Here is a 13665-nt window from a genome sequence, read left to right as displayed (position 1 = left end):
AAGTCAGTAGCTTTTTGTAGGAATGGTTGCAGCACAACAGTTCTTGTTATACCACCATGGAGAAAGGAAGCTGTCCCAAGGGTGGAGGTCTAGGGGGAGATTCTAAAGTAGGGTAATCAGGGCCTGGGCTTCCCAGGTGACTCAGTGGTAAAGAATCTGCCTGCCAATGCAGGAGACACGGGTTCAACCCCTGGGTCAGGAAGATACCCTGGAGAAGGAAATGGCAACCCACTCCAGTATTTTTGCCTGGGAAATCCCATGGACAGAGGAGCATGGTGGGTTACAGTCCATGGAGTCACAAAAGAGTTGGACATGACTTAGTGACTAAACATCAATAACGACAATCAAGGCCTATTCCAGTCCAGTTGTTTTTTGTTGTTGTTGTTTTCTGACTTATTAGTTTTCAGAACTATCTAAGAAATGTGAGAAGTACAGAACAACTTCAAGCCATGTCCCTTTTGTTTTTTTTAAGCTTTTTATTTTGAGTATAGCAAAGGGGCTCACCCATACATATACATGTATCCATTCTCCCCCAAGCTCCCCTCCCATCCAGGCTGCCAAATAACACTCAGGAGAGTCCATATGTTATACAGTAGGTCCTTGTTCATTATCCACTTTAAATACAGCATGTGTACATGTCCATTCCAGACTCCCAAATTACCCTTTTCCCCATTCATCCCCACCCTCTGGTAAGCTCATTCTCTAAGTCTGTGAGTCCATTTCTGTTTTGTAAATAAGTTCATTTGTATCATTTCTTTTTAGATTCCATATATAAGGGATGTCATACAATATTTTTCCTTCTCTGTCTGCCATGTCCCTCTGTTTTGCCACTACTAGAAGATGTTGGGGCACTGGGCCTGTCACAGTACTTTGCTATTATTTGTCATATCTCCTCTGGTCCCTGCTGGCCACCTTGGGGGTCCTGTCTCCTCATTACGTTTCACTCCCTCACTCATCAGTTGCACAGGCAGCCCACAGTTTTATGCATTTACATTTTGTTGCTCTGTTTATTGAACATTTCTAATAAACATTTAAAATTATTTCTACTTTACATTTTCTGGCTAGCACATCAAACATGTTGACAAATGAAAGCAGCAGAATATTTTGGGGTAGAAATAAAGGAACTTGACAATAATTAAGCTCTTCTATGAATCAAGCACTTCTTTTGCCATCAGCCCTACAAAGCAGATGCTACTAATTCTCTCATGTCAGATGAAGAAATTGAAGCTCAAGGATGGTAAATAACTGACCCACAGTCATGCAGTGATACAGCTGTCATAAGAACCCAAACTTGTCTGATCCCCCCAAACCTATGTTTTTTCCTACCCAAGGAAAAAAAAAACAGTTTCCTAAGCCTACTTTTAACAATGCAGTTTTCATAAATAAATTCCCCAGCGAAACATTACGGTAATCCTTTACTTCCCTCTGTCAGTTTCTTACATCAGATCATATGCTCTCTGACTTATTATTATTATTATTTTAAAGAAGACTAAGGAAGAAGGAAAAAATGACAAAGAAAGAATGCGTTTGTGGAGTGATTCTAGAATATTTAAAAGGATGTGAAGCTATTACATTAAGAGGTTTTGTTTCCTTTTGGTCTTAAAACATATAAGTTCTTTTTATTTTTTAAAGCTACCAAGGCATTAAAGCCTAATAAATTACTCCAAGGGATAGTTTAAAACTTCATGCAAATGATTTATTGAAAATATTAAAAAAGGTAAATTCCAGATGCCACCTAAAATACTGTTCCATTAGGAAAACTAGCAATACCAACACAATAACAACAACAACAAAAACCCTACCAGTTTGTAGAATTGATGGAGCCAACTCTATCTATTATTCAGTTATTATTGTACTTGCATAGTAAAACCATGTACCATATCCTATGGAGTCAAGCATCACCACTTAAGAACTTCAGGAAGGCTAGGCAACATTTTATAAGTATCACATACTTTTAAAAGTAAAGCAACAGGTAGAAAGAAAGTTATTTTTCTGATGGGGCATTTGTAACTTAGCATTTTTGTACTCTAATCAAACCTTTTACAAAAAATGTCTTAAAGTTTGTCTCTCAAAGTGGATGACTTAAAAAAAAATGGAAACACTTGCAACCTTTCAGTATCTTTCAAGAATTTAATGTTTATAGTCATTTTAGTCTAGTAATATAGACAAACTGGGTTCTGATCTTGATTCAGTCCTTACTGGTTCTTTGACTTTGGGCAATGCACTCTGATGTACTTTCTTCATCTGAAAAATGGAGATAATAATTCCCAAGGTTGTTATGAGGATTAAATGAGTTAATATATGTAAGGCACTTGGCATACTCAGGAAAGTAATGCTATATTTTTCCTAACAATCTACATAACTGAGAAGATAATAAGATAAAATAGTTAACTTTAACTGATGTGGGCTAATGGATATTTTTAAAGAAATGATTCCATAAGATAACATACAATCAGTAAAAGTTTGCATATATTTACGGAGGACAACATGAAAGAAATTTTGGTGCAGTAAGAATGTCTGAAATGTAATTCCTGATATATATGCTGAGGGCATATAGTAAATAAAAAATAAAATTCTCATTTTATAATGTTTCATAAAATGTAAAAGAATGGAAAAAGTTCAATAAGCTCTGTGACTATAAAATCTATTCCCACTAGAAGATGGTATCTAAGACGGTTGCTTGGGTAAACTGCAAGAGTGTACTTTCCCCCAACCACAAATCACAGAACATTTCAGAAACTTAGAATGGAAGTGTTCTTATGGAATGTGTTTTTAGCTGCATGTGGGTTGTTATGATTGAGTTTCCCAAAAGGACACAGTAGAGCATTTCTCCTAGCTTTATCTAACCTTTTGGTCTTCTTAAGATGCCCTTATTTCCAAGTACACTAGCTGATCTTGGAATGATTTTTCCTTACAAGAACCTGCTAGAGAAAAAAGACAAAGAAAGGAGGTAAAAAATGAGATAGAAGAACTGGCCAGTAGCCCACAAGAATCTTACAAGTGCATGCATGTGGCAGTCGAGCTCACGCTACTCATCTCTCATGACTTCATGGGAGCAGGGTACTAAGAAATCCTTGTCCAGCTCCAAGCTTTGCTTTTCAGAAGGAAGGAAACTCTGACACTCAAGGAAGGAGAGAGTGTGATCTGAAGTCACCAGGCACTCAAGAAAGAAGATGATTTCAAAGTAGAAGAATCATTGCATTAACAGGTACGTTAGAGATAATTTAGTTCAACCCTCTTTGTAGTGCAGGATTCCCCTTCACTGAATCTCTGAAAGATGCTCCTTCAGGCTCTGCCTAAACACCTCCAATAATTGGGATCTTACCTCTTTGAGTCCACTAGCTCCAAGCCAGAAATCTGGGATATATTATAGATTCTTTATATCATTCACATCCAGGTAACTACCAAGGTATTTTACCTCTCAAGTATCTTTCAAATCTGTCCACTGTTCCCCTTCTCATTATCTTAGTTGAGGCCTTTCTCTCTTATCCCTTTCTGTGGTCCTGCAATAGTACCCAACTACCAGATTTTCTGCTACCAAATAATTCACCTCTAATCCATCCTCACATGGCAGACTTCAGTGGATGTTCTAAAACACAAATCTAGTCATGTCATTCCTCTGTTTAAAACCTTTTAATAATTCAATACCACAAACAGCCAAAAACCAAAAAACTAAGGTTTTAGCCCAAAATGCATGACCTTGTCTAATTCTCCAGTGCACACTTCAGCTACACTAAATGGTTGTGATGTCCACATGTTCCAAGCTATTTCACATCTCCTTGCTTTTTGCTCATGTTGCTGCCTCTGGTTGGAACACTCTTTTTTCCCCTCTGTCAATCAGTTCAATAAGGAAATATCTTCAGGAAGGCATCTTTTGACACCCTCCCCAACGTAATATAAAAAATGTTCTGTGTGTATTCTCTATCACCGCACTTATCCTATTATACTGAAGTCATTAACTAGTTTCTTTCCTGCCAGGTGAGTCACTCAAGGCAGGGACCATGTTAAACTCTTAGTGCATGATACAGAACTCATGGTAATGTGTTTAATACATGCCTAGTACATATTAAATACATGAATTTTTCTGATGTAAGTTAAAATTTATAACTCCAATTTCCAACTTTTACACCATGAAACAATAAAAACCATCTCACTAGGGAAATAATGGCATTTGGCTAGTACATAAAAAGGCAAAGTTTAAATACTACTTTTAAATAGTTTAAATAGTACTTAAATACTACTTATATGACACTTACCTAAATTGCTGTATGTTGCACTACAGGGATTCAGGTCCAGAGGATCTGAAATGTCCTCTTTTTCCTCTTCTCTTTCCAGTTCAGGTAGGTGCAATGCTGGTGTGACTGAAGTGCAGCCCCCGCCATCTTGCTTCACAGCAACAGTTCTTGGATCCCGAGGAGAAAAATCCTCTGTCACTTCATGAGTCACGTGACTGAAACAGATCAGACCACCATCACACTGGCTTCAAAGGTCTCTACTAAGATTTAGATTTATGGAAGGCACATACTTGCCATAAATGTAAATAACTGGCCCTATAGTCACAGCAATGGGTTATAAGGCCTAACATACTTGTCTGAAGATAAGGCAGTCTTTTGCACAGGCTGATATGTCTGTCTATCCTGATTCATATTAACTGAGAATTCAGTTTGGTGGGGGAGGTATAGTAGGCTCAGAGGGAAGTCTGAGAATAATAGGTAAGGAAGGGAACTTCTTGTACGTAGGAGGTTAGCGATAATGGGGATAGAGGGAAATGAATGCTTAACTAGTTGAAGACAAATATACTCAAGTATTTAAGAAAGTATTTAACATATTTACTATGTTTACCATACTATAGTACAGTCATCCCTTGGTATGTATCTTCAGGGGACGGGTTCTAGGACTCTCCACAGGAAACCAAAACCCGCAGATGCTCAAGTCCTTTATATAACAGGACTGCAGTGCTTTTATTATATACAAATACACCATTCCATATATGTTAAATCACCCTTAGATTACTTCTAATACCCAATACAATGTAAATGTGATGCAAATAGCTGTAAAGACAATGCAACTGCCATGTAAATAGTTACCGGTACATGGCAAATTCAATTTTTGATTTTTTGAAATTTCTGAAATTTTTTTCCTGTAATATTTTCAAACCTGTAGTTGGTTGAATCCACGAATATGGAACACACAAATTAATAGGGTGGACTGTGCTATAATACTATAACAAATATGAAATACTTTATAGTATTTATTTTATTCCACACTAAAGTATTTATGAAACTATTTAGTAAAGGATCAGGAATAAAGCTGAGATTTAAATAAGGAAGTTAAGCAATTATATTCTGTAAACTGAGGCCAGGAAGTCTTTTTGCCAGGAGGACACTGATGCATCAACCTTTGCTTGTATGCATGCAGCAGGCAAGGCAAATGGACAAGAAAGGTCTGTACTCTAGCTAATCTTGTCTACTAACATGAATCTGAAGCGTCCCACTGGCCACATACCAGAGGATGGTCATCCATAATGCTTTTTGTTTCTCCAATCTTGTTTCTCTCTGCTTGCTCATTTGCTTATAGCTAGCTCTTCTAGTCTTCCCCATATCCTAGCCCATCTGAACTGTCAACTCTGTTGCTGTAAAGTACAAGGGGATGGAATGGTTATTAAACGCTGGTGGAGAAAACTGCCCTAGTTAGAAAATCTCACTGGGCTGGTCAATGAAATAAATTCAAAATCAGGCACCTTTAAGAGTTTCTGGTTCTACTAAAAGTATTCCTAGACTGTCACACACTCCCCAGCTTTTCTTCCTGTTTTTTCTTTTTAATGGGCAAAGAGAAAGAAGGAAAGGACACATCTTATACATTGTTATATGTTATTTCTGGAATTTCATATGGCAGTGAGTCATGGTGACATTTATGAGTTCCTTTAAAAGAGGTACTTGGTTTGATCATGTGTCATCAGAGCATATATCACCTGTGGACTTGAAGGAGTAGATCTGAAGGAAGAGCACTTTCTTATCAATCTTTCATTATGGAAATTATGCATGTGCAAGAAAATAAGCCTTTAAGTCTACCGGATAAAGTGTGTGTTAGTCACTCAATCATGTCTGACTCTTTGCAACCTCATGGACTGCAGCCTGCCAGGCTCCTCTTTTCAGTGATTTTCCCAGCAAGAATTCTTAAGGGGGCTGCCATTTCCTTTTCCAGGGAAGTCTGCTGGATATACAACTTCAAAAGTACTCTTCCAAAGCTGGCAGACACAGAGGTCTCTTTATCCTGAGAGTAAGGAATGAGTGGGAGGTACCATTATGGGATCTGGCTCCTGGGGATGGGGTGAGGTGGGAAGGCTTTGGTTCACTAGCAGTCAACAGGAGGGCTCATGTAAAGAGGAGCTCAAATGGTAAAGCATGCTGCCTCTTATTAACCTACTGGGCTGCTGTAGGTTATCAACCCAAAACAAAGCTAATATGGAGCATAATATGGAGCATCATAAAATCAAGATAGCAAGGGGCTCTACTTCCATATATTAGTGAAGAAAAGCAAACTGACACTTCTGAGTCACTCTCAGATGTCACTTGGTGGTGGTAGTTTAGTTGCTAAGTCGTGTCCGACTCTTGCGACCCCATGGACTGTAGCCTGTCAGGCTCCACTTTCCATGGGATTCTCCAGGCAAGAATACTGGAGTGGGTTGCCATTTCCTTCTCCAGATGTCACTTAGTATCACGACTGTAGGTCACCAAGTAGTTATGAACACACTTCAGGAGGGGGAAAATGATCTTCACTGGACAACAGTTAATATAAGCCATTTTTAATTTTAAAGTGATAAAATGATTAAAATATATCATCCCCCTTTGACAGGAAAAACATTAAACCTCCAGACACTCTCTTCTTACTCTAGAGTCAACTTGAGAGCTTTCTAGAAAAGTGATTTTAGGTTCCTAATCTCTGCAGCCTTGCTCTTGCCTTTTTTCTTTCTTTCCCCAATCTCTCTTTCCCATTTGTCAAAAATGAAAAAGAGGAAGCTCTCTTTTCCATTTGTCAAGAATGACTGGTGAAGCCCAGTTAAAAAACCATGACTCTACCCTTGCTTGTCTATTTTCCTCCCAGGGAATGGGCTATTTCTATTAAGCCTATTGTAAAAACTACAAGAGTTACTGCTATTAACCCATGAGGAATTCCCTGGGCCTGTTCCCACATACATGAAACATGGCTCTGTACTCAAAAGGGGTTCTCAAAACACAATACAGATGCTAAAAAGCAAGAAATATTAAAGACTCACCCACTGTACTCACTCATACAACTCCCCATTAAAGGAAATTCTACAGGGCCTTCTTCAGTCTGTTAATCATGTTCTGAAGCTCTGATGAACCATAGCTCCCACTGAGTTCTGGAGGACTACAAGTTGGGCAAGATATAAGAGGCTCGAATTCTGCACCTTAATACAATCCATTGCACTTTGACCTTTACCTTAGGGGTTTGGTCTGGGAAATGAGCCAAATTACCTTCTGGGAAGCTAAGCAAAGTGAATGCTAGTTTTATTAACTCTTTGAGAACCTGAGCAGCACAACCTATATTCTACACAAAGGTCAGTTTTCACAAGCACATTTTAAATAAGTACACTGGTATATTAAATCACCAATTAAACCAACTGTCAACTATAAAGAATTATGCAAGGATCTGGTGAAAGTTAAATCACAAAGGTTTACAAATGGATGCTAAGACATTTAATCTACATCTACAGTGACAGCAGTGTCTAAGAGGAAGAATTTTTAAAATGCATCAATGATATGTAATGTCTTGATGCTTGAGGGAAGGACAGCTCTTTATATGATGAAAATGGTAAAAGAGAGAGAAAAACAGAAAGGGAGAGTTTTGAGAGTTCAAGCTTAGATGTGATAACATGCTATGACTAAAAAATGAAAAAGAATCAAGAACAGCATCAGAGAAGGTGATTCAGTTGCCATGTACGTGCATGTGTGCTAAGTCACTTTTACAACTCTATGGACTGTAGCCTGCCAGGCTCCTCTAACTATGGGATTTTCCAGGCAAGAATCCTAGAGTCAACCACTATGTATAAATGGACAAATTGTTCAGCAAGAAAAAAGGAAGTAAAATTTTATACTTAATTTATCTTAGGCATATTAATGTAACAAGGGAATATAATTTTTGACCCTTTTTTTTTTTAGTGTTTCATATTTAGATATAAAATCAGGAAACCCTTGCAAATAGTAATATGATGCTTTTCAAATACAGGTTTTTTTCTCCTAGCAAAGTGGTTCACCACTGATGTTTCATTGGGAAATGTTCAATGTAATGGAGAAAATACCAGAACAGGAATCAGAGAACCCAGGTTCTGTTTCCCTATTACTTTGATCTTCTGTGTAAACTAGATGACAACATCAGGAGGGAGATAAAGAAAAAAATGAAAATTTCCCCCATTTCGTCCATGAGATAGATGGTAAAAAAATTCTTTAAAATGAAATTACAAGAAATCTACTAGGATTTCTAATAGAGTATATCTTAGTATGTCTTGAGAGTAGCAAATAATGATGATGGTAACTAGATTTTTTTCAGGATAAGTACAAGTTGATATTCATTATTATAAAACAGAAATATTAACTGATCAATGGCCCACAGAGAGGAAGTTAAGGCTTTTCTATTCCTGCTATTTAAATTCCTGTTGAAAATCCCTAGTTCTCTAATGCAATAGAGGGTGTCTGCAATAACTGTGGTGTTGACATCTATCTAGATCCTTAATCACCAGGCTGGATCAAACCCTGACTCTGCCAGCTCTTCTACTGGACCCTCAACATTGGTTTTGCTTTCAGGATGGAAGATAACACACATTTCCTTGTACTTCAAACTCTGACCAACTTTTCAATAATGACTAGTTTTCAATTGAGATTTGATAATGTCTATATATAGTCACCTTGTTTATTTAAGTTACATGCAGAATACATCATACAAAATGCTGGGCTGGATGACTCACAAGCTGGAATCAAGATTGCCAGAAGAAATAACAACCTCAGATACACAGATGATACCACTCTCATGGCAGAAAGTAAAGAGGAACTAAAGAGTCTCTTGATGAGTGTGAAAGACGAGAGTGCAAAAACTGGCTTAAAACTCAACATGCTAACTAAGATCATAGCATCCAGTCCCAATACTTCACGGCAAATAGATGGGGAAAAAGTAGAAACAGTGACAGATTTTATTTTCTTGGGCTCCAAAATTATTGCAGCCATGAAATTAAAAGACACTTGCTCCTTGGAAGAAAAACTATGACAAGCCTAGAGAGCGTATTAAAAAGCAGAGACATCAGTTTGCTGACAAAGATCCATCTAGTCAAAGCTATGGTTTTTCCAGTAGTCATGTACAAATGTGAGAGTTGGACCATAAAGAAGACTGAATGAGGGCCGAAGAATTGATGCTTCTGAATTGCAGTGCTAGAAAAAACTCCTGAGAGTCCCTTGGATAGCAAGGAGATCAAACCAGTCAATCCTAAAGGAAATCAACCCTGAGTATTCAATGCAAGGACTTATGCTAAAGCTGCAGCTCCAATACTTTGGCCACCTGATGTGAAGAACTGACTCATTGGGAAAGACTCTGATGCTGGGAAAGATTGCAGACAAAAGGAGAAGAGAGTAGCAGAGGATGAGATGGTTAGATAACATCACTGACTCAGTGGACATGAATTTGAGCAAACTCCGGGAGACAGTGAAGGACAGGGAAGCCTGGCGTGCTGCAGTCCATGGGGTTGTAGAGTTTGACAGGACTGAGCAACTGAACAGCAATAACAGTGTCTGACCTGACACTTAAAAAAATCATGTTGAAATCTCCACAAAGACACATCTCATTGTCTGAACATGGAGGATGAACTTAAAGTGTTCAAAGGAAATGGCAACATTGTTACAGATTTGTCTGTAATACAAATGAATCCCTTGGTAAGGGATTCATCAGTCTGCAATATTCATACATAATTCAAAGCTGCAGAAGCAATCTCCTGCGGGAAGCTCACTTGGCTTACCCAGGTGGTAGGATTAATCATTACACCATCAGATGAAATAATCCTTTTTTTTTTTTCCCCAGCAAGTTTGTTCAAGACAGATTTTTGTAGAAATTCTGTTAATGTCTGAATATACTTTTAAAAAAGGCAAATCAAATGGCACATTTGAACAGATTAAAGGCCTTTATGTATCCAAGTATTTCCACAATTTCAGTTCAACTTTATCTTCAAATTCAACCACCTTCATTCAGCTTCAGAAGGGACAGTAAATGAAATCAGACTTCTGTAGAGACCATTTGCCTTTTGGGGCAAATGGTATCCTCAATTCCCATTTGCCAGCTCTCTTTAGTAGCTGCGTCTGTCTCTAGTTGCCCAAGACAGCCAATAAGGAAATGTGTGATTTTTACAACCTCTTTTTACCCCTAAAAATCAGATCAAAGCACATCAGAAGCAGCATTTTGTAGTTTTATTACTGGTTGCCAAAGCTGCTTATTTCTGGAGTTGCTGGGGATGATGGACCTTTGCAGAAATGGGATGTGAATCGACATGAGGAGGAAAGTTTAAAGTTATTGAATCCCATACTCTTTATCTATTGAAAGAGGGGGAGAAACTCTATTTCTTCCTGTCGTTCTACCTCTAGGACCCCCCACCAATATGACATTTTTCAATCCTATCTTAGTTTTCAGGTCATCAACTTGATTTTGCTACACTTCCCAATTACTGGCATTCTCAGGTAGAAAAGTGTTGTGTCCATCAATCACTATCTTAGTGTCTCCAATTTTCCACTAAGCCTTCTGTAGTCTTTAACTGAAAAACTTCAAACTTCTTATCTTGAACTAAGATTAACCTTTAGCTGAGATCTGATGAATTCTTGCTAATATGTCCAAACTAGTCTTGTCAGATGAAGGTAACTCCTCCTGGTGTGAATAAAGTGGCCAGATCTTGGGATGGGGAAGATTGGCAGCCATGTGCAAGGTCTTAAATAGACTAATTTCCAGACACTGCGCAGTTTCACCTTTTTTTCCCTTAACAAATGTGAATGGCAAATTAAAAGTGTCTTCAAGGCACCAGACTGTAAGACAGCAAAGTAGATAAGAACACAGGCCATAGTGCATCACTGTCACCTTCATAATACTAAGAAAAATTACAGTTTTAAAATCCTATGAAATACAAAGTCAGAATGGCACCTGTACAAATTAACAGAAAAGATAAATTAATCTTGGAAAAGTGCAATAAAATAGGGCTGCCTTTCTCAACAACAGAGGTGTGGAAGGAGCTTCGCAGTATCACCATTTGGCCTTAGCTCACTTCTAAAGAAGGGGGTTGGATATTGATGCTTGCTTCCTGGGGAGGCAAGGTGTTAGAAGAAAATATCCACAGGCCCCTCAACAGGACTAACCTAAAGAGGATGTGGAACAGTCATCTTTGGGTCCTGGACTTTTTCCACATGCCCAGAAACACTGGAGAAGTAAGTCACTGTAACTGCCCATTTGCCCTTTGAGTCGGAGGAGTGAGATGATTATGTACCCTACACTCTTCAGAACATAGCTGGCTCACTAACAGGATGGATGTTGGGAGGGAAAGGGAACCATCACTTCTCAGGCTCCTCTTACGCTACACAGCACAAGCTGCACACTTTTCAGTTTAACTCACAAGAACACCTCAAGAGGTAAAGGTGATTATTTCTCACTTTACACATGGGGAAACTGAGATTGAAAAAAAGTGAAACAAACTGTCTTAGGGTAGGGCAGAGAGTCGGACATGATTTAGCGACTTAACAGCACCACCAAAACGGTTAGTGTGCACTCAGGTGACAGAGTCAGGATCTGAATTCGATACTATGCAGCTATGTGTTCTTGCTACCACACTGGTACTACTAGGTAAGCGTGGTGCACTGTGAAGATTCAACAATAAATGCTTAATTATGAAGAGATAAAGGGTTTTGAAGAGAAAGAAGCTATCATTGAAATGTGGGGTGTTAATGATTACAGCTGTGTTCTTTTGAAACATTCTAAACAAAGTTATTATTTAAATGGTAAAAGGATTTTTTTTTTTTAATGGGAGCTGGCTGTTCTAGTGTGTGAAAGACTGTGTTTATAGATATTTGGCTTCCTAATATTAACCTCTACCACTAATGTCTACACCTGCTGACTGCTAGATACTGTGGGCTTAAAATATGTATCTCCTACAGTAATCCTCTGAGTAAGAGTTGTTATTCCCATAACAGTGAATGATAAGAGCAGCCAAAACTTACACGGTATTACTATGTCCCTATTCTAAGCCATGTTTCTCAAAGTGGCACTGTTGACATTCTGTCCAAATAGTTCTTTGTGGTGGAGGGCTGTCCTGTGCATAGTAGGGTCACACTAACATCTCTTACCCTCTATCCCATAGGTACTGGAATCACTCTCCGCTTCCCCAGTTGTGACAACTGAATAGTCTCCAGATATTGCCAAATGTACTCCAGGGATATAAAAACCCCTTCCCTTGCCCTCCTTTCTAACACTTGCCATCAACCCTTTTAAGTCATACAGGTGATTATTTCTGTTTTACAAATGAAGAAATATTAAGCCAAGAGTGATTTAGTTATCTGCCTCAGGTAACACAGCTAGCACCTGGTGGAGCTGAGGTTCAAACCTGACACTTCAGCTCTAGTCTGTGCTCTAAACAGATTCTGCCTCTCAGTTTACAGATGAGGAAACTAAGAAGCAGAGCTCAGGTAACTTGTCCCAGATCCAGATGACAGAGCTAATAAGTGGTGAAAAATGGAAGTGAAAGTCGCTCAGTCACGTCTGACTCTTTGTGACCCCATGGACTGTATGCAGCCTGCCAGGCTCCTCTGTCCATGAGGATTCTCCAGGCAAGGTACTGGAGTGGGTTGCCCTTTCCTTCTCCAGGTGATCTTTGCGACTCAGGGATGGAACCCACATCTCCAGTGGGTTCTTTACCACTGAGCCACCAGGGAATAAGTGGTGAAAGCAGGATTCAAATCCAGGTCTGAGTGAATTCAAAGCCTATGTTATAACATACTATGCTGATTGTTATTAACATGTCTAAGAATTGCTTGTTAAAGTGCAGATTTTCGGCCCCCCACCACAAGAGACTGATTTTACAGCTCTGGGGTTTGACCCAGAAATTTGCATTTATACAAACACCCCACGTGATTCTGATGCAGTTGGTCCTAGGGCCACAATTTGAGAAGCTGTTTTTCACTGCCTCCCTCTCTGCAGAGAGGAGCAGGAAATTAAGTATAAAGGGAGTAAAACGTAAGAGGTGAGGAGGAAAATTTTTAGTAAAGGAGCATCATTGCTCAGAAGTGATATGGCTGAACAGGGGAAATAAAATAATTTAAGTAGTCACAGGTGAGAGATTCATAACAGGCTATTAAAAAAGGGAGGGAGTGCTTTGGGACCAATCCTTAGCTTCTGAGGTTTATTCTTAGATAAAATTATACAAACTTGCAACATGTAAGGAAATGAGGATATGGCCTAGTACATTTCTGATTTTGATTAGAAGGCCTGGTTGGCTGAAGACCACTCTAAAAACAGGAAATGGCATCTGTGACACCAGCCGTAAGTCTCCCAGCATGCAGCACTGTCTCAGTTCTTCACATTAACAGAGGTCAGAGGTGAACACAAAAGCCAGGCCCCTTTGACTGAAAA

General features: G+C 38.8%; 1 protein-coding gene across 13 annotated transcripts in view; it reads right to left on the bottom strand.

Moving 5' to 3' along the window:
• PEAK1 (pseudopodium enriched atypical kinase 1) overlaps positions 1 to 13665 on the bottom strand; it is a 309415-nt gene that overhangs the window by 40039 nt on the left and 255711 nt on the right. For all 13 annotated transcript variants that reach the window (XM_070477603.1, XM_070477609.1, XM_070477601.1 and 10 more), the window contains one exon: positions 4257 to 4450. In XM_070477603.1, the coding sequence (XP_070333704.1) occupies positions 4257 to 4450 (194 nt within the window). The remainder of the gene's footprint in view (positions 1 to 4256; positions 4451 to 13665) is intronic.

The sequence above is a fragment of the Odocoileus virginianus genome, chromosome 16 (genome assembly GCF_023699985.2).
Source record: "Odocoileus virginianus isolate 20LAN1187 ecotype Illinois chromosome 16, Ovbor_1.2, whole genome shotgun sequence".
NCBI classification, from domain to species: domain Eukaryota; kingdom Metazoa; phylum Chordata; class Mammalia; order Artiodactyla; family Cervidae; genus Odocoileus; species Odocoileus virginianus.
Note: the sequence above shows the minus strand (reverse complement) of the source record. Positions and strands in the feature narration are given on the sequence as shown.